Here is a 25,358-nt window from a genome sequence, read left to right as displayed (position 1 = left end):
AGCAGATCACAAAGTGGTTCAGTGCTCCCAGATCACGTGTGGGGCGCACAGGGAGAATGTGTGGCCTCGCACAGAGCAGCATGATGTCCAGCTCCTAAGGCTTCGGCTTGGACATGCTTACCTGGGCAAAACCATCTGCCTCTGAGACCTTCTGTCCAGAACTGAGTGCCTTGTGAAGTGGAAAGAGATGGGCAGAAAATTCAGCCTCTAACCAAACCCAATTTTGGGTAGGGTAGCGGCAGTGGATTTTCTAAATTTTTGATCTTATAAAATGCCCATTTCTTTTTGTGACTTTTTTTCAAATGGGAGGTGGGGAGAAGACTGGATTTTCCCCATCCTCTGCTCTGTTTAGAAGTACATGGCTCTCTTGTGGCTTTTTCTTCATTACTTCAGGGCCCTACTCTGCAGCCTTCACTCCTGTTACCAAGCTCAGGGGTCAGTCACCCCCCAGAGGGGACAGCCCCTGTGCTGGGCAGTCACCCAGGGGCACACGGGCTTCAGGGGTTGGTTGCCAGCATTACCAGTTGCAGAATCAACTCAGGTTTTATGATTTTTGTGTGTGTCTCTCACCCACCAGTGGGTGACTCCCTCTGTTTGGAAACAGAATTTTCCTCTTAGGCTGAGCTGGTAGATTTAGTAGCCTGTGTTAACTGTATTTGGGAAAAAAAGGTTGTGTAGGGAATTCTCCCTTTCTGCCTCACCCCTTTAAAGTACACACATTTGGAAATTCCCTAAACCAGAACAAGGCAGCCCAAAGAATAACTTCTGGCAGTAGCACATTGAGGCGGTTCACCTTCCAAGTAGAGCATGAAGCAGATGTGTGTTTGAGGAAATAGCTTCCATGTTTGTTTTTAGGGGGTGGGAAAAAAACCTATTTCATTTTATTTGTTATTCCTGTTAAGGAATGTACTAAGCCCCTGTTGGGGCTTAACTAAGTTTTAGTAGTGTGCAACATGGAGAAGGAACCTTTTGCAGGGAATGATAAGACATCAAGGGGGATAAATGTATTTAGTTTTAAAAGCAACTGTTCTGAGCTGCTCAGCAAGTTAAGATAATAGAGTAATTCCTGGGGAAGCAGGCTGGAAAGCAAACTTCAAATTATATGTTCATTTAGTTTATAGGTCATGACCTAAAAAGCAACTTCAGTAAGGGTGTTTGCATGCACAGAAAAGACAGAAGATACAAACCAGTTAATTCTGCCATCTTATCAACATTTTTTTGCTGATTAATATTTCTTTTATGGGAGGAGTCAGCTATAATCTAGGAAAACAATCTAGTTATAGTCTATATGACATTCTTGTGTAACAGCCAGTACTTGTGCTAGGTTTTTATCAAGGGGAAGGTGTTTGGTATTGGGGGTGTATTTTTGAACTATAGCATTGATTCACAAGATCAGAAGAGAAATTTCCCCAGGCCCTGGGCTGTCAGGCACTCAGCAATTGCATATTCCCCCAGCTGTTTCTATGTTTATATTAATATCCAATTTACACTGAGAGATACTTCAAATTCTTGACCTTCAGGAGGATAGAGGTGTATCAGTGTAATGTACCTGCCATTCATTTTTTGGAGACCTGGATCTGTGCCTGCTGCTCTGTCAGGCACAATTAATTTGTGACACGAGGTTTGTCTGCTCCAAATGCCAGGGGCAGGAGGCCCTTCCCAGCAGGGGTATTTGTGCTGTGACGGGGGTGGCTGGGAGCACTGACCTCCCGTAGCAGCTTTCCTGCAGTTTTGCACCACATCAGGGGTGATGCTGGGGCTTCTCATCCGACTTCTGTACCTCCAGCACCCTGCTCTTTATTTGCTGGGCAGGGGCAGACAGGAGAAGGAGTGCAATGGAGTGGCAAGATGTTGATCACTGGCATCATGAAGAAACTTTTTTAAAAGAGGGGGAGACACATTGCTGTGAAGGGTGGTGTAAATTCATAGATCGAATTAGGGCTTATTGTTTCATAGTTGTAAGAATCATTGCAGCACCTGCGACTTCCATTTCTAAGAGGTTTTCAGTTGTAACAGGCTAGCTTGGGAAGTGAGATGCAGTCTTTAGTCTGACCAAATGACACAGACAGGCGGGTCTTCCTGGAAGACATGTTTGTATTGCGTGGGTGTTTTGCTGTCCAAGCACACGGGCTGCTTCATCCCAGCAGCGCTGGCTCTATGGCTGTCAGTGGATGCACTGGGAACAGAGAGATATCCTTCTTGAGATGGGAGTTCTCGAGTGCACTGGGAAAAGCAATCACACACTAGGAGTCCTTGTGAAGTTGCTCGTACCCTGATCGTACCACAAGCAACAGGTTATATGAATGAAGCCAGTAGACTGCAAATGCCTAGTTGAGTGGAGTTTTTTCTTTTGCTTCTTTTGATCGCTGCTTATTTTTACAGCACCTAGAAGTCTGAGATGAGTCCTTTTGCACTAGGTGTTGTATTGCTGCAGAGGAAGAAACTCTTCGTGCATTAGCATGTTCCTGCGTTGAATTACGTTGCAGTGCGTGGCTGCCTTCTCAGCAATGATCTCCTCTTACCCTCTCCTCTTTTCCCTAGGCTGACTGGTTATGGCATACACCACTGTTTTGCAAAAAGCATGATGGGGCACGAAGCAAAGATGGCGATTACCCACAACTTCTACGCGGACTACTACACCATGGCCGGGATTGCGCTGGCATCCTGCCTGGCCATGTGCCCAGTGGTTGGGTTTCTGGGGAGGAGAGGAGGACTCCTGCTTTTCATGATCCTTACGGCCCTGGCATCACTTCTGCAGCTGGGCCTTCTCAACTGTAAGTTGGAGACACGAGCTTTTCAGGATCACACAAGTTTGACATGCAAACAAGGGACCAGGAATTATGAACGTTTCCTTTGACTTTCTCAGATTTGACATGCCGTACACCTGCTTAGCTTAAGAAGCTGAATCTGTTTGAAGAATTCCCCAGACACTTGTTGTCTTAGGTTCATTAACAAAAGCCGTTGTGCGCTGGATGAGTCCCCGTGGTGAAGTTCATTGAGCACTGGTGCTGCTTCTAGGACTGTTACTTAAACAAAAAATGCTTTTAATTTCATTCAGTGAGATAACCTCTGGGAAAAGAGCTGGTTAGGGCTTGGGAAGGGAAAACCTTCCCACTCCAGTCTGCTTCTCAAATGGCCTCAAACAGAAGTTAAAGCAGTAGATGTATATCCTCTGCCTGCTCTGAGCATCTTGCTACTGCAAGTAATATATAGGTAGCATGGAAATATGCAGCTGAAAGACCCTACTTTTAGCACAGTGTGTATGTATAGCCCATGTGAATATATACACATAATTTTGTGAGGTGACATAGCTTTTCAAATGGGTTGTTCCTGCCAAAAACAAGAGTATCCTGCCTTCTCCTTTGCAGGCAGTGACCTTTCTCTGGCCCTTTTGAGCTGCTTCAGCTATTTAAACTGCTAAAGAAATATTCTCTTTCCCTATTTTATTGCCTTGTCTTAATTTTCTGTTGGATGAGGAAGTTGAACTTGATGGATCAGAGAGAGAGGTGTTGAAGTAGAGGGAAGGTGGGATATGCTTTGCCCTCTCACAGCTGCCAACCATTAGACCCCTGCCCCATGAAACCTCACCCCAAGGAAGGGAGAAGAGCACTGAGACATGGTTTGAACAAACTGGATATGCAACAAACACTACAACTTGTTGCTGTTTTTCATTTCTAAGTTTAGAAATAATTAAGGGCTTTAATGAGAAAGTTTTTTGCATTAAGGATGGAAAGATTTCACATTCCCACATGCTGAAGGCAGCCCTGAGGCAGCAAGAATTGTTCCATATTTACAGATCGTGTTTCCTGAAAGCATTTACTAAGTGAACCTTCAGCAGACATGCTTTTTGTGAGTGTAGGAGGAAAACAGGGAACCTCTTTCATGGCATGGAGGCAACTCCAACATCGTGTGTGTTTGCTCCCAGCTTGGCACAGATGTTTACATTCCCTTTGAGCACACTTTACCATGTCCAGCAGTCCCCAGCCCATCCGTGGGCTGCGACCATTCACATGCAGATGCACGCTGTGCCTGTGTGCAGCCTCCCAAAACTCCACATTCTTGAGGTGGTTTCCATCAGGGTCTCTCCATACTAATTAGTCTAATTTATTCGGGTTTTAAGGATGTCAGATGTTTATTGAGGCTGTTGAGGTAATAAACATGCAGTTGCTTAGTGGAGAGAAAGCATGCCAGAGCCATTAGTCTGCTCCAGAGTCATGAAGATCTGGTTGCAGCTTTTCAACAACAAAAAAGGGGTGAGGGAGGTAGGGAGGAACACCCTGTAGGAATCATTACAACCTTTTCCATAGCGGGTTTAGGTCGTTTTGTGAGCAAAGCTGCTAAAACTGAGAGCAGCCATGGGCTCCAGGCACATCCTGCTACATCGGCACCGAGGATGCTCTCAGTGCCATCCAGCCTTCCCCACCCTGCCCTCACCCCTCTCTTCGTGAGAAGAGGAAGCAAAGGCAGCCTTGAACTTCAGAGTAGTTTGGCTCCCCCTGCTCTAGACCATGCCCCACTTCTTCCTCAGAAGAGCTAGGCACAGTGTTTGGAGTGACCCTGCTGCTTATGATACCTGTTACAGCCTCCTGCGTGTTTTAGCGTAGCGCAGTCTGGGTGTAACTGGCAAATAAAATGAGAATTTGAGGAGGAGGGTGAGGGAGCGAGAGGGGTACTCCCCATCAGCAGGAAACCCACGGTGGCCTCTGAGGCTTGCCGGTGTCCTCTGAGGCTTGCCGTGTTCAGCCCTTCCTCCTGACCCTGGGATGTCACCTGGGATGTCGCAGGAACCTGGGAGATGACCAGCAGAGCTGTGCCCCTTGCTTCCCAGTACTGCCATGTGCTCCTTTGCGGTTGGGACACATGGCAGCTGGTGGCTAGTGTGGCACATGGACCACCAGCTCAGGGTTTTGGTGAGAAATAAGTCTCCCACCAGTGTGATGGTGCTGATGCCCAGAGTTTTGCTCTCTAACTAAAGCCTCTGTAGGCCATTCCCTTGGGGCTGCAGCAGGAGGGCAGTTTCTCTTCTCCCCCTTCATTAATGACAAAGAGGCCTTTGTGTTAATCCCAGTGGTAATTCTGGGGCTCTTAAAAAAGCTTTACTGCTGTGTTTGTTATCACTGCCTCATTAGCATGCTGTCCTCCAGCTGAAAGGGGCCTGGAAATGGTGTGTTCTATCTGGTGGCCAGGGGAAGATGTGCCAGCCATGGCACTGGAAAGGAGAAGGCAGGGTGTGGGAGTGGGGTGCAGGGGGCTAGGGTGGCATGTGGAATTTACCTGGGTTTGTTTCTTTTCCTTTGAATAAATAAGTATGTAACCAATAGTATGTTCTTGTGTTCTCTCCCTTTCTCTCTTACTTTTATCGTACTCTTAACTTCTGTGGTCTTGGATCCAGTGATTGGAAAATACAGTCAACTTCCAGACTCAGGTATGCTTTCCAGATGGGTCAGCACCGTGTGGGAAGCCCTCCCCCGGGAGCGGGTAGATCTGAAAGGCTGGAGCCAAAGCACCCGCAGGAGAGCTGCTCCCACAGACGGGTGCAGGGGGAAAGGCCACTTCTACACCGTGCCTGGGGACCCCGCTGGCAGGCTGGCTTCTTCGTTTATATACAGTCTCTCAGTGTAGCATCCCCTCCACAGTCTGACACGCCTCTGCATGTCAAGAGAAGGTGCAAAGATCACCCGAGGTTTATTTTTTAGATAAGGGGCAAGGCTTTCTTAGAAAGTCTCCTTCTCAGAAGCAACATTGCCAGTCTGTTTTTTTCCAGAAAGATCTGAGATGCTAAAGTCCCTTCTGATAAGGGGACTTAGGCACCTTTAGAAGATACTTCCCTGGACACTTATCCCAGCCTGAAATACTATAATAGCAATGCAGTAACAGGCTACAGGGGAACAAAATTTACCCTTCTGTATTTGATTTAATGGACCTGACCTTGCCCAGCTTTTCTGCGTCTGTTCTGCTGAGCAGTCCCCGGCTCCCTGGAGGGTCAGGAGTGCAGCCTCACCCGCTGTGCAAGAGTTACCTCGGAGACCCATAGTTTGCAAGGTGCCACACTCACATCCTTCTCTGCTGGCAGTATTTGCTCTCTCTCCCCAGTTTGGGGTGCGTTGCAGAAAGAGCTTAGCCCTGAGCAGGCTGCAGCATGTTTTGGAAGTTGTAACCAAAGAGCTCCTAAATACCTTTTGCTCTCCAGGCAGCTGATATGTTCAGCAAGAACAAAAGCAGGTGTTATTTTTCATTAGATCCAACCCAGAGAGTGCACCTGCTTGAGACTGCATGCTGCCGAGCAGCCCTTTCTCCAAGCAGATCTTGGGACTTGGCTGGAGGAAGGTGGGGGACATTGGCCGCAAAGCTCCAGCCCTTTCCCTAGTGCTCCTGTCAGGCATGATGTGTTCCCCTCATATGGTGCAATAGCCTGTTCAAACAACGTGGCCTCCTCGCTGGCCAGGAGGGACCCACGGGAGCTTGTGCAACCCTGGATCAGATATCCCATCCCTGCCCGCAGAAGGTGGGGAGCAGGGATCAAATGAGAGATGTATTGTCATTGTGGCCAGGAGACAGAATCCTTTAGCTTTGTTTACATTTACTGGGGTTTCTCCCTGTGCTTGGTAGACACTGTTCACCCCTGGAAACCTCGCTGCCATCCAGCCATGAAATGACTGAGCAAAGAGCCTTGCTGGACACAGTGACTTAGGGGAGGGCTTCACCGTCCTTGGCATCAGCTTTTCTCACCCAGGGTGTCAGGTGAAGGCTGTCAAGCCGGCTATTAGGGCAGAGTCTGCAGACTGATCATGTGCAGGGGCTTAGCACGGAGACGGGAGCACTGTTATTTCTTTCCCTCTTGTCCTACAAGCCTCCCTGGTGCCTAAGCCACCGAGCTGTACCAGATGTTTGGCAGCTTGATGAACGCTGGCTGCCTCCGCTTGTCTGTCAAACGTGGGAGGGAAGCGGCTGGTGCCTAAAAGACTGCCCAAAGATCTATTTTTTTTTCTTGGGTTTTACTTTTTTGTGGTGGCTGGACATAAGCAATTCAGAGATCACTGCCATTTTTGGCATGGCATTATGGGGTTTTTTTCAGGTATGTTTGTGTTTCAGGTGCTTAGGGAATGGATTTTATAAATACCAGTTTTAAATTAGTATTACAAAAATGACTCAAGTTCTTGTCTAGGGAGGATGAGTAACAGAAACAATTTTTCCTTGTTTTCTTCCTTGGAAGTTTGGCCTTATCCTCACTGTTCATAAACACACTTGTCTTGGCAGGTATGAGTGACAGTGTCAAAGACAAATTCTCTACTGCATTTTCCATCGTGGGTATGTTTTCTTCGCATGCGGTTGGAAGCCTCAGCGTGTTCTTCTGTGCTGAAATCACACCCACAGTAATCAGGTGAGACACTGGAGTCCCCTCTTCAAAGAGTAGGGATGAAATTATCCTCATTTAATTGATAACTGACTGTGTAACTTAATACACTGTATGGGAGGAGAAATCCCCCATAGTTGGAGACCTCATAGCAATTTTTGGGCTGCTCCTTAATGTCACTGCAGTCAGTCTGCCCAAGTAAATGCCTGTCTGTAGACAGAGGCTTTGTTTCCCATAGCTCCACCTTGTGTCCCATCGTGGTGATTTTCAGTAAGCTGGGCATCATGAATTGCATTTGTTTGCAGTGCAGTATGGTCTTAAATACTTAGCGGAACCAGATAGTGCAGTTGAACCATGTCACTGCTTCACATACTCTGGCTGGACTTGTACAAGCAGTGACCATGTGAATATGTGGCTTGATATTAAAAGAGAAATTCCACAAGTGTGCAGAGGAGGACATAGGTGCCAGCAATCCCTGCCTCCATTAATTAATCAGGCCAGCTATAGGGGTACTTTGATGGAAAGGAGGTGTTGCAGCATGTGGTGTTAAATGCTTTTGGTGTGTACAGGTGCTCTGCAAGTCTGCCTCTCCTACAGCAGCATCAGTGTGAGTGGTTTGCCTTTTATTGCAGATAGTCATCTTTCTCTTTGCACCCAGATCTATTTTAGCAAAGGCTCAAAGTTTTTTTTAAAAAGGAGTGCTTTCACCCCAGGCAGTAGTAGAAATCAGGCAGATGGTCTTTGCTGGAGAGCTTCTCATAAAATGTGTTGTCAGGTTTTTGTACCATTTTCTGTATTCACTGTTTATTACCTTTCACAGCACAAAGGTTGTGCTTTTGTGTTCTAGATTATGTTTTCAGCAATGCTGCAGCAATTCAGGAGTCTGCCTGGCCTCCATTGAATTTCCCAGGAATGTAGGTCATATGGATGGGAGGAAGAGAGGGTGGAGGGAAGAGGAATCGCGGGTTTTTCCGCTTTTTTTTTTTTTCCCCCTCCAAATTATATACCTTTTCAATAACTTTGCAGAAGTATTACAGCAAAACTGTCAGCTGAGTAGCCAGAGTCTCCTTGATCCATGGCCTTTTCTTCCAAGCAATCTGACTTTGTGAATGTATTTTACAGGTAACGTTATTTCCACAGGGAAAGGCAATGTGAGTGGTGAGGTTATACAGCACCCAAAACACTAACAGCTATTTACTTCAGTGTGTGTCACTCAGTATGGTGGTTTTATGCCTCTTTAATTTTCTCCTTGTCTCTGTTTGAAAGACACATAGATAAGGAATTGGCCACGTCAACCAGAAGAGAATCTACCAATGTCAGATGCACAGTGTGAACTTTGCAAGCTATTTTTCTTAAATCATTTATATGTCTACAGGGAAGGGGACAAAATCCTGGTTGGGAGCTGAAATTCTGCTTCCCCTGACTCTGCTGGGTGACACCAGGCGAGTGACCATAGCTGGATATGCCTCAGGGTCCCCATTTATTAATAGGGATGATGACACTGCAGTGCTTTGTGGTCCTGTCACTGTGAAGCTCTTGATAAGAACCACTCCAGGCTCTAATTAGTGGGTGGTGCTCAGCGCTGTGTGTAATCCTGTCTCAGGCAGAGGTGTGTCGTTAAGCTTCCTTGTATCTTGGGTTTTGGTGGGATCTGCCTGCTCCCTCATAACCTGTTCCCCAGAATACTGCCTTGGATGCCCTTCAGCGTGTCAGACCATGTCAATATACTTTTGGTTGAATGTGGAGGAGCCTTAAGGAAAAGGGAGGCAGAGAGAGCACTGGGGCCATCTCTGGGGTTTCTCTGATCAGATCCTTTACCTGTAATCCCCCATCCCTAAGGGAGGAAGACAGCGCTGCTGTTGTCGGAGTAGTGGTGGCATAATAGTGAAGCCGTAGCACCCGGCCAGCTCTGCTGCTGTGGGGTTGAGATGAACAGTTACAGCGGTGTAGGAGGAAAGCAGCCATCTTCATCGCCCAGAGGTGCCACCTGCTCCAGAAGCACAAAGGTCCCATGCTGTCATGTGGCACAGAGGGGTCTTCGTGCCCTTGCACTGCACCCCGGTCTCCTGGTGCTAGGTTAGGAGAGCTTCACCTGCAGCTCCCGTTCCTTGTACCGGGGGCTTTGGTATGGAGCTCCTTCCAAAAACTGAATCTAAGCACTAAGGGGTGCTGATAATCCATCTCTAACAATCTTGATGGGAACACCACTGCAGTCTGCCCAGCTACTAGGTAGGAATAGGCTGAGGAAAGCATAGCGTGTCCTCTCCCCGTCCTCTGTGTGCTCAGTTACTACCAAGTGGGAGAGAGATCTGTTGGTTTTTCTCTCTCTGTCCTGCTTTTGTGCCCACCTGGCCAAAGAAATGGAGAGTGGAAATTAGAAATTAGGAGCTTTACCCATCAAGAGCCATCTCAACCCAAATTTCCAGCGGGTACGGTGCTGTTTACTGGGACCTGAACCAGGCCTGGCTTTCCAAAGGCAGCGCCTTGCCCCGTGAAGCCGAGGGATGCCCTGGTGTGCCAAAGAAGCTCTGGCCTGGGACTGAGCGCACAACAGGGTCACTTACAGACAGGAAAGGCAGGGAAAAACCATGGAGGTTTCCAAGGACTGACTTCAAGAAGTGCCTGAGCTGGCTGGTCAGAGCCCTCAAAACCTGGTCTGAATCCAGTGCTGGCCCTGCTTTGTGCGGGAGGCTGGAGCACGTGCTCTCCTAAAATCTTCTCCACTCCTCCAGCCCGAGTGGTGCTCTGGCTCTTTTGTACCCTGAGCCGTGCCACCCGGGTGGCCCAGATGTTTGCTCAAGACAGACAAATGGCCATCTGAAGATAGGATTAACGTTCCTCTGCTCCCCTGAGCAGTGGTGAGAAGGGCAAATCCCCTTTCTTGGGCTTAGCCTGGTTTGAGCAGAGAATATCACTGAGGGTGTTTTGCTGCTCTCTGAAAAAAACGCTGCGGCAGCGAGCGAGGAAATTCTCCCCTGTGAGCTAGGAGGCCCCTTCTGAGGGCAAAATTGTGGACCAAGGTCCTTTCATGATTTGCCCACGCCAGGACCATAAGCCAGCAGCCCTCACAGTCCCTCTCCTGGCTCTGCTTTGCAGCTCGGAGCGCCCTGGAAGCACCAACACTGGCCTCCTCCCACGGGAGACCTGGCACTGAGGAAGAGCGGTGCCCCAAAAACACCCTCAATGGTTTTGATTTCCACCTGCTGCCCTGTGGCACCTGCAGAAAGTGTGAATTACAAGGGTGCTGCCTCTCTTGCCCTGTACCCATTTCCCTGATGTGCATGTGAATAACAAAAAATTCCTGACAGCATTTTTCAGTTTCCTTTTCTCTCCTCCCCTCCCCCCACCCCTGAATTTATGTCTTTGCAGTATAATCAAACATTTTTTAAAAAATCATCTTCTAGGACACATACCAAAATGTATTTTCAAGCATTCTTTTGTCAGGTTGTGATGGTGCTGGATAAAGTAATGCCTGCTCTAATGACTGGTGTCATATGGAAAAACTTTTTTTTTTTCCCCTTCCAGATCTGAAGCTACTTGCCCTGTAACGACAGAGCCGCCTTTGTTGTTGCCTTTTCCTGTTTCCTTTCAGCTTGTTTGATGGCCTTCTACAGCGGCTTTTAAAACTCACCTCAGGTCCTTCTTGGGGGTTGAGATACAATTTAGCTGTAGCAAATACTGATGTAAATAAGCCAGGTTTTTGTTGCTCCAGAGCCAGCTTGGAGAGTGATTTGCCATGCATTCAGGGCTGGTTGTGTCGATTACTCATGTGAGCGTATTAATGAAGTTGCAGGGAGGCCAGCTGCACAATGGCCGCATTCAGCTGGGTTGCTAAATTGCCATTGGAAAGCTGGCAAGTTTTTAATAAGGGCTTTTGCAGTATTTGGGGAAATCACTGTTGTCTGTGAAAAATGCCCTGCCGAGTCGGAAGAATTAGAAGGTGCATATGTGGGTTTTTGATCCAGTCAGTGTCCCAAGAGCATCTTTTGAACCCTGTGCTTGCTGCACTTCAGCTGTCAAGTAAGCAGCGGTGGGTTTTGGAAAGGATTGGGTGCAGATTAGCTTTAACACGGTGGTTGGCTGAGTGAATTTGGCATTTGTAGGTTTGTAATGCTGTGATTACTAGTATGCTCAATAGTAGATGAAGCTTTCTTTTTTTCCAAATGGCTGATGTAAAGCAGTTCAGTTGTCTTCTATAAGGTCCAGTTATCGTTAATAATTACATCTCTGCTTTTGGGCCAGGAACTGAAGCACCTGAGCCTATCTGATCACCAGAGGGTTTGGGAATAGATGGCATCTCCCAGAGGAGCTGCAGGAAGCGTGCTGCCCAGGCGAGCCGGGAGATGGAGGCGTGGGGAGCAGGGTGCCAGTGATTAAGCTCACAGGGAGACCTCCCTCTGCAGGCAGCAGCGTCTTTGGGAAATGAAGGACAGGCTGCCACTCTCAAAGGTTTTACTAAAACAAGTCACTTGAGGGTGACACTTGGCTGGCTGGAGACCTCAGTGGTGCCGCAGCAGAAGGAGGGAATGGTCTGCCCCAGAGAAACGCCTGCGGTGCCGCTTCTGCGCGGGGTCACCCAGCAGAGATGAGCACGAGCTGTGCCTCGGAACAAGGTGGGCATGCACATGGTGCTGCAGGTGTGCCCGGCCCGCTGCTCCAGCAGCTGGAGAGGCTGATGAGCAAGACGAGGGACTGCAAGAGAGGTTGCTGGCATAGGCGGGTGTCATGAGAGAGCACTGAATTTGGCTTGCACAAGCAACTGCCACGCTTGCAGCTGGAGGAAGATGAGGTTATTCTTGCACTTTTTTTAAGCTTTAATGTGTTTCTGTTGTTTTTTGTTGTGCGTGCATGTATCATCTCAATACACAAGCACGTTGCATTTAAGTAATAAGCATTTCTGCTATTATTTTATAAATATTTTATAAAGTTACCTATTTATAATTTAAGCATTTCACCAATGCTAAGTTTTTTGTAACCTTTCTGTGATACAAGAACAAGAAAGAGTGAAGTGAGGGATGTACCTGAACTTGTACAGCGAGTTAAGAGGAGGTCTCAGAAATGAATCCCAAACTCTTGTTTTCCTGTTCTGACCACTAGCTATGTTATCTTTTTTTTCTGAAAAGTGTGCATTTTATTATAACATCAGTGTGTTGAGAGGTTCCAGCCACAACATGTTTTTATGGAGAAAATATTTCAGCACTCAGTGTTTTGTGTAAGGGACCAGGGTAGTGGCCTATAAAGTCTAATCTGCCTCCACTGCTGACTGATGCAAGACACTTTAGAGGCAGCCAAAATTGACTTTTGCACCTACTGCTTCTTGGCGTGAGCTGGAGAAGGCTGGCATGCGAAGTGAAATCTGGTTATCCTCCACTGAATATAGAAATACTTGGAAATAGGAATACTTTAGAGGGCTGTCTACACACTCACGTGACAAAGCTCCTCTTCCTCTTACACGGGGGCAGTTACACGGGTGTGAAAAGCTACTGCAGTGGGTATAGTTGTTTCCCCACGCTGAGGCAAAGAGGCAGCAATGATCTACGACAGCAAAGCAATTCCCTGCTTGAGTTACCGTGCAGTATGAAAGCTGTGAGCAAGCCAGGCTTGCCTCAGAGCTTTCTGATGCTCAGGTGCGTGCTGGACAGGGAGTTGGTCTGCGGGACCAGGAGCGAGGGGGCTGCGGGGCCGGGCTCTCACCTCTGCTGTGTCCGCAGGGGAGGCGGGCTGGGGCTGGTCCTGGCCAGCGCGGGCTTCGGCCGCCTGACCGCCCCCATCATGGAGCTTCACAACCAGAAAGGCTACTTCCTCCACCATGTCATCTTCGCCTGCTGTACGCTCATCTGCATCATCTGCATCCTGCTGCTGCCAGAGAGCAAGAACCAGAACCTGCCTGAGAACATCCCGGACGGGGAACATTACACCCGGCAGCCTCTCCTGCCACACAAGAAGGGGGAGCAGCCCCTGCTCCTGACAAACTCTGAACTCAAGGATTACTCTGGCCTTCATGACTCAGCAGCCGTGAGTGACGGGATCTCAGAGAACACCACTGCCAATGGGATGAAGTCGATGTAACCGGGTGGATTTTTTTTTCTTGTTGTTTTTGGTTGGGTGGGGTTTTCGTTTGTTTTTTTTTTCCATTCTCCTCTTTCTTTTGTATTTTATTTGATGCTGTTGTGCAGGAGGAGCAGCACTTTGGGCAAAGGTGTTTTGCACAGATTTTACAAACCAGTGATGGAGCAGACACAGATTTGGGGGAATTCAACTCTGCTGCTAAAGCAACTTTTGGCATCTTCAACTGTTGTGCAGATTGCTCTTGAAAAAGTTATGGGGGAAAAGACTCATCTGAGAAAAGACCTGGCTGGAGGTAGCCCTTCAGAACTCTTTTTTTTCCTGCCATTAAATATGTATATTTATTTTGATTTATTCTCAAGAAGCACTTTATTTCCTTTTCCTTTCATAGATCACAAAAATGAAGCCATCTTATTATAAGAGGTGCAGCCATTCCAAGAAAGAAACCATGGGGGGGATTGTTTTCTGTTTTGTTTTTGTGTTTCTTTAAAGGAAAGAGGGATCCACTGCAAAGTTGAATTGACTGAAACTTAGACTTGTGCAACATTCTTCTGCCTGTCTAGAAAGTCCAAGCGCCCACGTTGCCTGCTGTGTTTGTGTACACCAAAAGAAAAAAGAAAAAACGAAAAAACAGAGCAAAGCCTGTTGTGACTCAAACTCTGACTGCATTTTAGGCAGCTTGTGTTTGTTTTTATAGCCCATGTGCACTTATAAGTTACTTTCTATATTAGTTTGGGGGTTTTTTACTGAATGCAGTGAAGAAAACCCTACCCAAATAAGCTGATTTTCAACAAGAATCAGCCTTCTGCATTTTAAGAGTCCATTAATCTATTTTAGCCAGTTCCTGCTGGTCTTTAATAGTAGTGTTGATAATGTAAATGATCTGACCAATGATGCAAAAATTAGTTTTGCCGAGAATGGCTTTAATTACCAGGAGGCCCAGAATCTCTGACTGACTGCTCCAGAGGAAGAGCATAGACCAGCAGAGGTGAAAAGTAAGGAGCATGGGCTACGATCCGTACTTTTATTCCATAGACAGCACAACTGGGCTTCCCACTCCTGGGAATGAGTGTCCTGGTATTATCTTACCTGGTTTTAGAACCAGGGTTCGGGGTTTAAATTTACACGGACAAAATGTTTAAGTGACTATTTGAAAGGAATGAGTTGATGGCCTGTGAATAATGACTTACGGTCTGCTGTTGGCTGTCTTGGGGCTTTTAGAGGTGTTTTCTGGTTCTGACCCAAGAATATACAATGAACTCACACAGATTTCCCCGCATCCCCAACTGCTCTCGTAGGATTTTCATTCAGGGAAAAAAAAAAGTTCACTCAAATTGGATCAGTCCTACTCTAGCCTAAGCAAAGTGAACATCCAGTTTGTCTCCTGCTGTGCAGATGGCACTTTGATAGTGGCCACTCAACTTCTCTCCTCCAGGCCCCAAACCAACTATTTCCTTTGGCCATCGGCTTTTGGTTCTCACTGTGTGAATATCGTGAGGATCTAGTTCAATGCAAGGACTTTGTAAACAAACAGCTTTCTTGCATTGTAGTTAATCTCCCTGCTCTCCCTCCCTCTTCTCCTTTCTCACTCAGGCCATCCATTTGTGATTGCTCGGTAGTGCAGACGTTCAGACAAACAGAGCAGCAGGATGTCAATGTTGTATTGAGTGTCCATATGATTGCCACTTTGTTTGATGTACATCTTGCGTTCACACACGTAGAAAGTGCTCATTTGCACTTTCCTCCTCTACCTTCCCTCCCCCTTTCTCCTTTGCTGTATATATTGTCAATTAACTACTGTACCTAACAATTTCCATCCTCCATTAGGCTGCCGATGTCTTCTTACAGTCCCCAATAAATCAGAGATACATGCTCCCGGGTGGGCGATGCAGTAAGTAGCACAGCCTCAGATGCTGCAAGGGGACAGGTAGACCTGCAGAAGTGACAGATTGTTGTGTTCAGAGTAACAATGTTGTCCTAAAGCTGCTAATTTTTGTACAGAGGATGTGGACATTCGGGTTCTTCTTGAGCCTGGTAAGAAACACTGGACCAGTTGATGGTAGTTTTGCCCAAAGTTACACTACTGGTTTTTTTCACCTTTGCTAGACTTGCTGTGACAGTGAGAGCCCGATCTTCCTTGCACTCAAGTTTTATTGTCGAGCTTGAGCGCAGCTGCTTCTCTTTTTGTTTTGTGCTGAGACTTCCGCAGTCAGTGTTCACCTAAGGAAAAAGCCCAGGTGTTCCCCATTCGCGCAGTATTCACATGCCAGATTTGTGCAATACCTTTTGCCTTCGATGCAAGATGCTTGTTGCAAGCCACGCACATTGAGGTGGGGGAAAAACAAACAGGGTTTCACAACAAAAAAATTGAAGAAGCAAAACAAGTCTTAAGGGAAGAGAAAAAGGGCCTGAAAGTGGAGAAGGTGCAAGCGCAGAGGCGGAGAGCAGCGTCCTGCCGTCCATCGTGCCGTGGAGCCAGCAGCTCCTTCGTTCATGGTCTCTGTGCCTGTGTGCTCAAGCTACGGTACGGCTCTTGTAGACCATCCACAAGCCTATAGAACTGGCTGCTTCCAGCACTGTCAGCGGTCCTGGTGTGCTCACCGCTGTTGTCCACAGCGCTTTATTGTTTCCTATTCTGGTGGTTGCTCTCTGATGACAGACGGGCCCAGGGAAGTGACTGGTTGTTTAAACATATCAACATTTATATAGTAAACAAACTAGGTGACAGGAACATGCAGCTTTTTTTTTTTTTTAAATCTTATGAAATTGACTTGATTTACTGCTTTTGCGGTTTTTTTGCCTGAAACCAGGTAGTCGGTACTGATCTTCTGCAACATGGGGAACCCAAACTTGTCCAGTTGGTCTGGCCCTCTGCCTCTGTCACGACAATGAAACACAAACTTAATTCCCTGCCTTGGCAGCTCCAGTTTTGCTCCTTTTCCTGAAAAAATAAACACTTCTGTGATGATTAATTTTTTCCACACACGCTCACAGAGTTGAAAAGCCTTTGCTAAGCGTATCTTGCGTGGAGGAGTCGGGTACCAGGTGATGCAGCAGGGCAGAAAGGAAATACGGAGATGCTTACCCTGCTCCGCCTGGTCCTGCAGCAGGACAGGGCGCTCTGCTGGGGTCCTGGTCTGCTGCACCACCAGCTCCGCAGCTGCGTCTCCTCCACAGCCATCACCAGGAAAGGCTTTTCTCAGGTGGCTCTTTCTGGCCACTGCAACAGGGAAAGCGGTCAGAGCTGCCCTATCCATTTTGGCCTTTTTCTGTGAACCTTCAGTAACCTCCAAGTTCATCAGTGAATCTTCCTTTGGGTTTACCATTCAAGGGCTTTATTCCATCTTTGTAAGTTTAAACAAAAATGTGAAAGTGACATTATGCTTGATGTTGGGGGTTTTGTCCCCTTTTAAGGTTTCGGTACTGCTTTTGTTACCAGACACACTGCAAATGGATAACAACAGGTCGCCCGTTTGCAAGTGTTTTGTGGTCACTCAGAAAGGGGTTTGTGTGATTTACTTCTTGGTTTCATTGAGCAGTTTTTTTGTTTGGGTTTGTTTTGTTGGTTTTTTTTTTTAATGGAAGTATTTTACTTAACTGTTGCCACTTCCTGGACCCAACACTAAAGGTCACCAAACTGGAAGCAGAAGTGCCATTAACTGAACTCTGTGAATGTCAAGTCGCACCTGTAGCTGGCACATAAGACAACGCTATTAAGTGGGTGGGATGATCTCCCCCACTGTAACTTTTTTTTTTTTTTAAGAAAAATAAAATTACAAACCTCATTTTAAATGTATTGTGTAAAATGTTTTGGGAAAGGAGTACGGTGTGTTATGTCTAGTGGGTGAGACCTCCCTCCCCATTTCAGTTTCTGATGAAGTTTTAAAAGAATCGTGTTACTGTATGTTTTGATCATGAATAGTCTGGTGGTGCTTCCTCATAGCACAAGCTTAAATCAAGTACTGAAAACAGTCTTACAAGCTAAATGTCTGCATGATGTTACATCTGTTGTACCTACTGAAAAGAACTTTGTATGTAAATGTACAGAATAAAAAGACGTTGTCCCATCAGTTTGCTCTCCTTGGTCTGGCTCCCTCGCAATGACTTCTGGAACGGCTCGGCAGTGGCTAATGTCAGTGGCATCTCAGCAAACAGTCCTACCCTCCTCTACAAACAGAATGAGCTGCTTGTAAATCAGGCTAATTAAATCAGCACATTGATTTGCAACTAATTATCCTTTACTATAATCACAGGAGAATGGTTGAGTCTGTTTCCTGGCTCATGTAAATTAAAAAGAAAATACCCTCCAACAGTTGTTTTTTGCTATTCTGATCTTGAACTGCAGCCAAGGACCAGTGACTGTTCGCAGCAGGTAAGGAAGGGCCCTCTGCGCCCACATCAAATCTGCCAACACCGAAGCCACTGGGTGTTCAAACCCCTTTGGACAAGAGGCTCATCAGGTTTGCACCCTCTACATCAGCAACCTCTCGGTTAAAGTTTTTAATTGCTGATTACGGTGCCACAGCAAGGTAAGACCCTACAGAAAAACTGATGAACTTAGGACAGTTGTCTAGCAGCAGTACCAGTGGGTTTTGTTTGTATCAGAAGCTTATGCCTGAGGCAGGGCTCAACTTGCAATGAAAAAAGAAATAACCTGGACTCGCTCATCAGGTTGGTACCTCAGTGTTCCTGCAAATCGCTGCGAACAGGCAGTGTGCCACAGCATGGCACACACCGACAGCTGCAAATGGCTACCCTGCCACTGGCTCTGGGGCTGGTTTGGAGTTTTTGGTATATTTCACTTTTACCTGCCTTTCTCAATGAACAAAACAGCCCATGGATCTGCCTTTGAAAGAATATCCATCCTACCTAAAAGCAAGTCCAGAGATGTAGAAGCAGGACACTTTGCTGTGGTGGTTGTGACCGCTCTGATTTTTCTAAGTATGCTCAATTTACACACATGATGCTCTTCTAGCAGCCTGACAGTTTTATCTATGGCCCTGAAATTCAAGCTGTGCTTTTCCTTTCTGTGTAGCCCTCAGGGATGTACAGATAACCCTTTGTGAAACCCTTCCTCAGTGCCCAAGAGATTGAAGGAAATCCAGTGTTTAGCACTAGTATCAACAACCAACAGGGGCTAAAAGGAGCAAAGCAACACTCGTTTTGTTACAGCTTCACAACACAAAAATGTGGGCTTTCTTATTTGAGCACTACAAGCTGCCATACTATGTTCAATACTAATCCGTAACAGATTAATTGTACAGCTAGAATTTGGAACCAGTTTCCCAGCAGATCCCAGTACTGAATGGAGGCCAGACTCTGCGCACATTTTTACAATGATGTTCATACATTGCAGAATATTTTCTATTCTACTCACCTGTCCCCTACTTAACAGAGTAGCAAATTTGAAAAAAAAAAAAAAATCCAGGTCCAAGTGTATTTAGGTCCATCTATATTTAATAACAATTGCAAATTCAAACAAAACAATACAAAACAAATGTACTAAATGTCAGTGTGAAGATTGCAATCAGGTTTTCTAAAACAAAAACTTCAGGTTATTTTATAATGATGCAAACTCAGAACTTCTCTGGAAAAGCCATCATTTCTTCTTTGATCCTGTTTTCTATGAGCAAGGTGAAATTGCTGTCTGTATTTTGAAGATTGTAGCTAACAAATATCTGTTTTTTCGTCTTGCTGGCTAAAAGACAAAACAATAGTCAGCCATAGTTTGCTCTTTATATAAAAGTGATGATGGTAGTCAAGCAAGCCTCTTAAAAACCTGTACCATGCAGATTTCTAAGACTACGTTCTCTACTCCTGCCAAGCTGGACCCAGTTATAAAGGAACAGCAGAACAAGTACCTTGAGCACTGGCACGTTGGGCAAAACTATGCAGGTCGTTGAAATGGGCAATATAAGCCTGGTGACTACCAACTAGTCTTTGGCCTGATGCAAACAGCCATTAAGTCACTAAAAAGCCTTGCAGTGCTTTTAGTGGATTTTGGATGCTTCTTAAATATAGTACAGTTTAAGTGAAACCACAGACTATACTGGACTCTTAGCACTGAAATCTAGTTTATGAGTTGGTAACTGTGCTGTGGAAAACACTTAACAGAGGGAAAAGTGCACAGGAAAGTGATTGGGCCCCAATTAACAAAGTTCTGTTTTACTGTGAACCCCTAAAAAGGCTCCCAAAAAGCACGCACCAGTCTTGTCTAAGCCTGCTGTCAACAAATGTGTTTCCTTTAACCTTTATTTGTATGGTGTCCATTAACACTCAAGAGGCTGGAGAGCCTGGGCTGGACGTGATGAAGCTGAGCACAAGTTGCAAGTTACTGTAATGACAAATACCTAGAGAGAGGTGCTATAAAATTAAAAGCTGCCTTCCATGACAGAGCCAATTAACAGTGACAAAAATAATGTCCACTGGGGAAGGAAGACTTAATTATCAGTGCAGATCAGATAACACCAATAAGTGTTTTATAAATAAAATGGAACCCTACTTAGATTTTACCATAGTAATATAGCAAAGCTGTAACTCTCTATATATTGCTAAAGCTAAATTTTGTGAAGAATGTAAGCACCATAGAGGCAAAATAGGCACTAAAATTAAACTGAGTTGTGTAAAATGGAGGACAAAAAATGGTATTCGGGTCACGAGATATTCTGGGCTGAGCTGGGAGCTGATGATGCTAGGGACAAATCAGACTGTTGTGCTGAATATTCAAAAATATCATCTGAAATTTAAAAAATTAAAATAAAGACACCAGACCTAATACATCGGTCCTTTCTACATGAGAAAGTTAACTACAGAAGACCTATATAGACATACAAAATGTAGTTAAACAAGTCCTTTGAGGCATTTTCATTATGAAAATCAATTTATTATTATTTTCCATTCTAACAGGTTACCAGCTTCCCAGCTCAGTAAAAGTAGAGCTGTTTCTGAAATGCAAGGACTCATTTGCCTTTTAAGACTTGGCACTACAAAATGCTGATGTAATGCAGCACGTTGCTCTGATTGCAAAAGTGCTTGGCACCAGATTTTGTGGTATAAAGCAGCATGTTTTGTAAGCACTAGTGCTTCATCATCATGCCCTAAATGAATGCAATGCTAATTCTGAACTAATTAATACCATTATCCTAGCTAACGAAGCTATATTGTACACTGCAGTGTCAAAACTCAACTTCTTAATTATGTTTGCGTAAGATCCATCCGAGTCTCTGGGATGCTGTTCCAGTTCCCAGCAACACCGTGAATCCCTCAGGGCTGCCTGCACCAAGCAGCTCTGCTCCCAGCACCCTTCCCGGGCTCTAAGGGGGAGCAGGACCTTTTCTGTCCCCACTTCATAGAATCACAGAGTCATTTAGGTTAGAAAAGACTTCTAAGATTATCGAGTCCAGCCACAAACCTAACGCTGCCAAGTCCACCACTAAACCATGTCCCCAAACGCCATGTCCACATGTCTTTTAAATACCTCCAGGGATGGCAACTCAACCGCTTCCCTGGGCAGCCTGCTCCAGTGCTTGACCACCCTTTCAGTGAAGAAATCTTTCCTAATATTCAATCTAAACCTCCCCTGGCGCAACTTGAGGCCGTTTCCTCTTGTCTTATCACTTGCTACTTGGGAAGAGAAACCTTGCCTGCAGATTCATTTGGACATGTGGACTCTTACGGGAAGGACAAAAGAGGGAAGACCTTATGCCTCCATGGAAGACTCTCTGCAACTTCAGAATAAAGCAGAAAACTGCAAAAGATAAGGCTTACTGAAAAAGCCCTGCAGCGGGGCTGCTCCTCACATTGCCTGGCTAATAACCCCTGTTGCACCAGCCCCTCGAAGTGGAGGAAAGCTTCTCCAGCAGCCGCGGCATGCCAGGTGCCAGGAGGCACTATGCCAGCACAGACCCACTCCTACAACCTTATGGACTGGGCACCAGTCCTAAGCCTGAAGAGGCGTAGCAGCAGGAGAATGGACAGAACAAGCATTAGGCGTTAAAAGTCTGTAGACCATTCATGCTGGAAGAGAGGTAGGTGGTGGAGGAGAACTGTGCCCAGCCCAGAAAGCCTCAAAGAAGAGGCAAAGGTGATCTTCACCGAGAGCCAGCCAGTCCCTACAGAGGGAAGATGAAGCCATGGTGCTTTTCAGCAGTGACTGTGGCCAAAAGCACTGTGATTTCAGGATAGGCAGGTAAGGGAGGCACTAATGGACAAGGCATTCTCAAGAATCGGACTCCACTAATCTATGGGAAACAATCTTTTAGGATTTGGGTTTCTTGACTAGCGAGACATATCTCATGCCAAAGCAATCAGGCAGGCTGGTGGGAAACAGTCCACCCACCTAACACAAACAGATACAGGTAAAAATAGGTAGAAAGAGGAAGAGGAACATGGCAAATGTGTCTTCAGCAATGGAAAAGGGAAAAAAAAAAACCCAACCCTGAAATAAGGAAGGAGTCAGTACACCAAATGCAGCTGCTCTGGCTAGGGCCCCTACCAGTCTCCACACGGGAGAACGTGTACACTGATGCACAGCAGCACTGAAACTCCTGCTTCCCCTGTGGCAGGGAACCTGGCATTGCAAGAATAAATGGCAGATGACTGAATTAAGACTGGGAAGGATAAGAAATAAAAATACTTATATTCAAATGGCATCATGCGTTACTTAAGTTAGCGCTTGCAAAGACCAGAATGGAAACGGTATGCTAAAAATGGTGACGGCATGGGGGGGGGGGGGGGGGGGGGGGCGGGCAGTGGCAGGGAAGATACTGCCTGCCTGAAGATTACCACATGGCAGGATGGTTAGAAAGGCTACCTTGGAAGTACAGCTAAAAGTCAGACATGGCTGTGAATAGCATCTCTGTTATTACAGAATTTATGGGAGTAACAGGGTTTAATTTCCCAGAGGAAAACTAAACACCAATGACAGTAAAGCTTGGTGTTTCTAGCCAAGGCAGAACACAGATTTCCTTACCGAACACTCTGAACAAAGAAGATACAGAGATGCTTAGTGATGATCTTGCAGATCCACTGGTTTCAGGAGAATAAATAATTTTGGAATAAGCGACCATGAGCTGACTTGAATTGCTGGAGTGCCAACAGCAAGCTTAAATACTAAGTTGTAGGATTTCAGAAAGAAGATGTATTTCTTTTTTCAAAAGTCAGTTATGCTCAGGTGAAGAGGAAAAATAATTATTCAAAGCCAGAAGTGTATTACTGACTTTGTCCTTCCAACCAAAGGTGAAAAAGCTCTACAGGCCTTTCTCAATACAGTATCAATATCCTCAAGCAGGATAGCACGAGTAAGAATAGTATCTATGTATAAATAGAATATAAAAGGGGCTGACTAGCAAGGATATCTGCAACCCAGAGTTTAGATGGCACAGATACAGAGGAACATTGACTAAAAGCCTAGCTGGGCCGTAGCTGGCACAGCAAGCTTAAAATGAAATAATTAAAGACACTAAAGGCACACCAAAAAAAAAAAATAGGAAGGTGCATTATGCTCTGAGGATAAAGAGTAACCAATATTCCAGTACCAAGCAACACTCGCTTCTCACTAACAAAGTATGTGAAATTAGCAATGTAAATAAGAAAATTACCTTTTTAAAAAAAGGCAGCAAAACCGAGGCCACTTACTAGGAGAAAAGTCAGGTGACCCAGACAGCCTCCGACCTAGAATACTGAAAGAACTAATACAAGAATGGCACGTTACTACCAACCCTATCTGTGACATCAGTAATAAGTCTTTTAAGAGTTGAGATAGCAAGGATGTGTAATAAAAAAAAAAAAAAAACAAAAAAAAACCGAACAGGAGAGGGTGAGAATCACGGAGACAACAGAGAATCACGGAGACAACAGAGCTGTTAGCCTGACTCTGGTGCCACACAGAAGCTTAGAGCAAGATTCAGAAGTAGTAATGAGTAACGCAGAGACCAAATGGAAAGCAGCATGAACTGTAACACTTTCTCCAAAGTAAACTCTCTCTGACTACATTTTTACTGACTTCTTAATGATAATGCACTAATTACACAGAAAGAAATCATGTTATACAATACCCCACAGAATTGTTACTTAAAGTGGAAATGGTTGAAGCCAGTAAGTAGAGAAAGAGCTGCCACCAGGGGAGACTACAACAGCAGTTATTAAAAGATAAGTTAGCAGGAAGAAGAAAAGACACTGGTACTGTTTTTCAAAGATCAGTCTTGTAAGCAACCCTTTTTGATAAATGCATTAGTGGCCATACTGAAGAAGTAGGTGTAGACTCATCAAACTACCTGACAATACAAACTCAGGGCATGTCGCCCGTAACAAAGATCAGCACACAAATCATTCAGAAGAATTACATGGCGCTTCCAACCAAAGTAACAGAAGTAAGATGAAACTGAGCAGTGCAGCATCTTGCATTTAAAACCTGGTACCAAGTAGTGCAGCAGCTCACCAGCTGGAGCTGCATCAGTGACAGGCAGGTGATGATGAGTGACCAGCATGATGTGGCAGCCAGGGATGTGAAGGTGCCAGGACGCATGAGGCCAGGTATTTGTTTTAGTGGAGATACAGGAGTTTGAAAGCATTAAGACTCAGGGATCTGGCTAGGTCAGCACTGCGCTAGGCATAGCGGGATACTCTTACACATGCTGAAAAAGAAGACATCCTCAGAGGTGCCCAGCAAGGCCAGGCAGAACAAACGCTGACATCTGTGAGACGATCCAGAACCTTCCAGGCCAGAACTTCCCAGAATGTGGGGGCTAAGGGGTGCAAGATGCGATGAGGGCTGGCTTCATCTTTAGGCAAAATGCATGTGCCTTGCGTGACAGCCACCCCACCGCACAGAAGCATCGCAGGTTTATAGAGGTCACTGGAAATCCCACTCGACAGGCACCAGCATGTGCTTTCCCTGCCTCACACCCACGGCCCGGGTTGGGCTATTAAATATGATATTAAATAACAACTTAAATATTAAATGAACATACGCGTTGGATGATGCTCGGCGCGCCCTGAGGCAGAGCCCCCGGGCCGGGGCTCGCACACAGCTGGGAAAAAGTGACTCCGCGTGGAAACCGCCGGTGCCGGGGGTCTGCCGGGGGATCTGCTGGCGGCAGCGAGCCAGCCCCCCCCGCGCCCCCCACACACACCGGGGGCGGCGGCTCCACGGCCACAAGCACGGCCCAGCCCCGGCCCGCCCGGCCCCCCCGCCCCCGCGGAAGGCAGCCCCCCCTCCCCCCGCCCCGCAGCCGGCCCCGCCGCCGCCCGCACCTACCCAAGCGCTGCGCCAGGCAGGCGGAGGCGGTGTCGGAGGGATCGCCCAGCAGCGAGGCGGCCACCGGGATGCTGTCCTGCAACGGGAGCAGAGCACGGGGCCGGTCAGTCCCCACCGGCGGCGGGGCCCCGCCAGCCGCCCCCCACCCCCCCGCCCCGCCGCAGGGGTCCCGCAGCCCGGGGGAGGCGACGGGGACACTCACGCGGGGGCTGCACATGGCGACGGCCAGGCTGGCGAGGGCGGGCGCGGCGCCCACCCAGAGAAAGAGCGAGTCCCGCAGCCGCATGGCGTGGAAGTGCACCCGCTGCTCGCCCAGCCGCCCGCTGAAGTCGTGCAGGGCGATGCCGCCCCCCGCCGCGCCGCCGCCGCCCGCCGCCTCCATCGGCCCCGCTCCCGGCGCAGCCAGGCCGCAGCGCGCAGGGCCCGAGCGGGCGGCCCGCCCCGCTGCCCGGGGAGGCGGCGCTCCGCCGTGCCCGCCCCGCCGCAGACGCTGCCGGCGGTGCCACCCCCGGCACCGGGCCCTGCGCAGCCGCCGGCTCCGGGCCCGGCCGGCAGCAGCCGGGGGGCGCACACGCTCCGGCTGCGGAGCCCCCCGCGGTACGCGCGCCGCTCCCCCCGCCCCAGTCACTGCGCGCACCCCCCCGGGGGCGCACCCCTGCCCGCCCCCCACCCCCCGAAGTG

The 25,358-nt window shown here is 47.2% G+C and overlaps 2 protein-coding genes across 5 annotated transcripts in view; one reads left to right on the top strand and one right to left on the bottom strand.

The window, feature by feature from the left end:
- Positions 1-17,490, top strand: part of SLC22A23 (solute carrier family 22 member 23) — a 113,708-nt gene extending 96,218 nt beyond the window's left edge. For 2 of the 4 annotated variants that reach the window (XM_056330233.1, XM_056330232.1), the window contains 4 exons: positions 2,542-2,774; positions 5,393-5,425; positions 7,258-7,381; positions 13,066-17,490. In XM_056330233.1, the coding sequence (XP_056186208.1) occupies positions 2,542-2,774; positions 5,393-5,425; positions 7,258-7,381; positions 13,066-13,423 (748 nt within the window). In that variant the 3' untranslated portion in view covers positions 13,424-17,490. The other 2 variants (XR_008820562.1, XM_056330234.1) reach the window with 2 other exon arrangements.
- Positions 17,491-18,855: 1,365 nt separating this feature from the next.
- Positions 18,856-25,143, bottom strand: PSMG4 (proteasome assembly chaperone 4). Its single transcript, XM_056330236.1, has 3 exons — positions 24,880-25,143; positions 24,678-24,753; positions 18,856-19,118 (listed from the first exon to the last, which is right to left on the bottom strand). Exons 1-3 carry the CDS (start codon positions 25,057-25,059, stop codon positions 18,997-18,999), a joined length of 378 nt encoding a protein of 125 aa, XP_056186211.1. The 5' UTR covers positions 25,060-25,143; the 3' UTR covers positions 18,856-18,996.
- Positions 25,144-25,358: the final 215 nt, after the last annotated feature.

Source organism: Falco biarmicus, chromosome 3, assembly GCF_023638135.1.
Source record: "Falco biarmicus isolate bFalBia1 chromosome 3, bFalBia1.pri, whole genome shotgun sequence".
NCBI lineage: Eukaryota > Metazoa > Chordata > Aves > Falconiformes > Falconidae > Falco > Falco biarmicus.
This window is presented reverse-complemented; position numbering and strand designations above follow the sequence as displayed.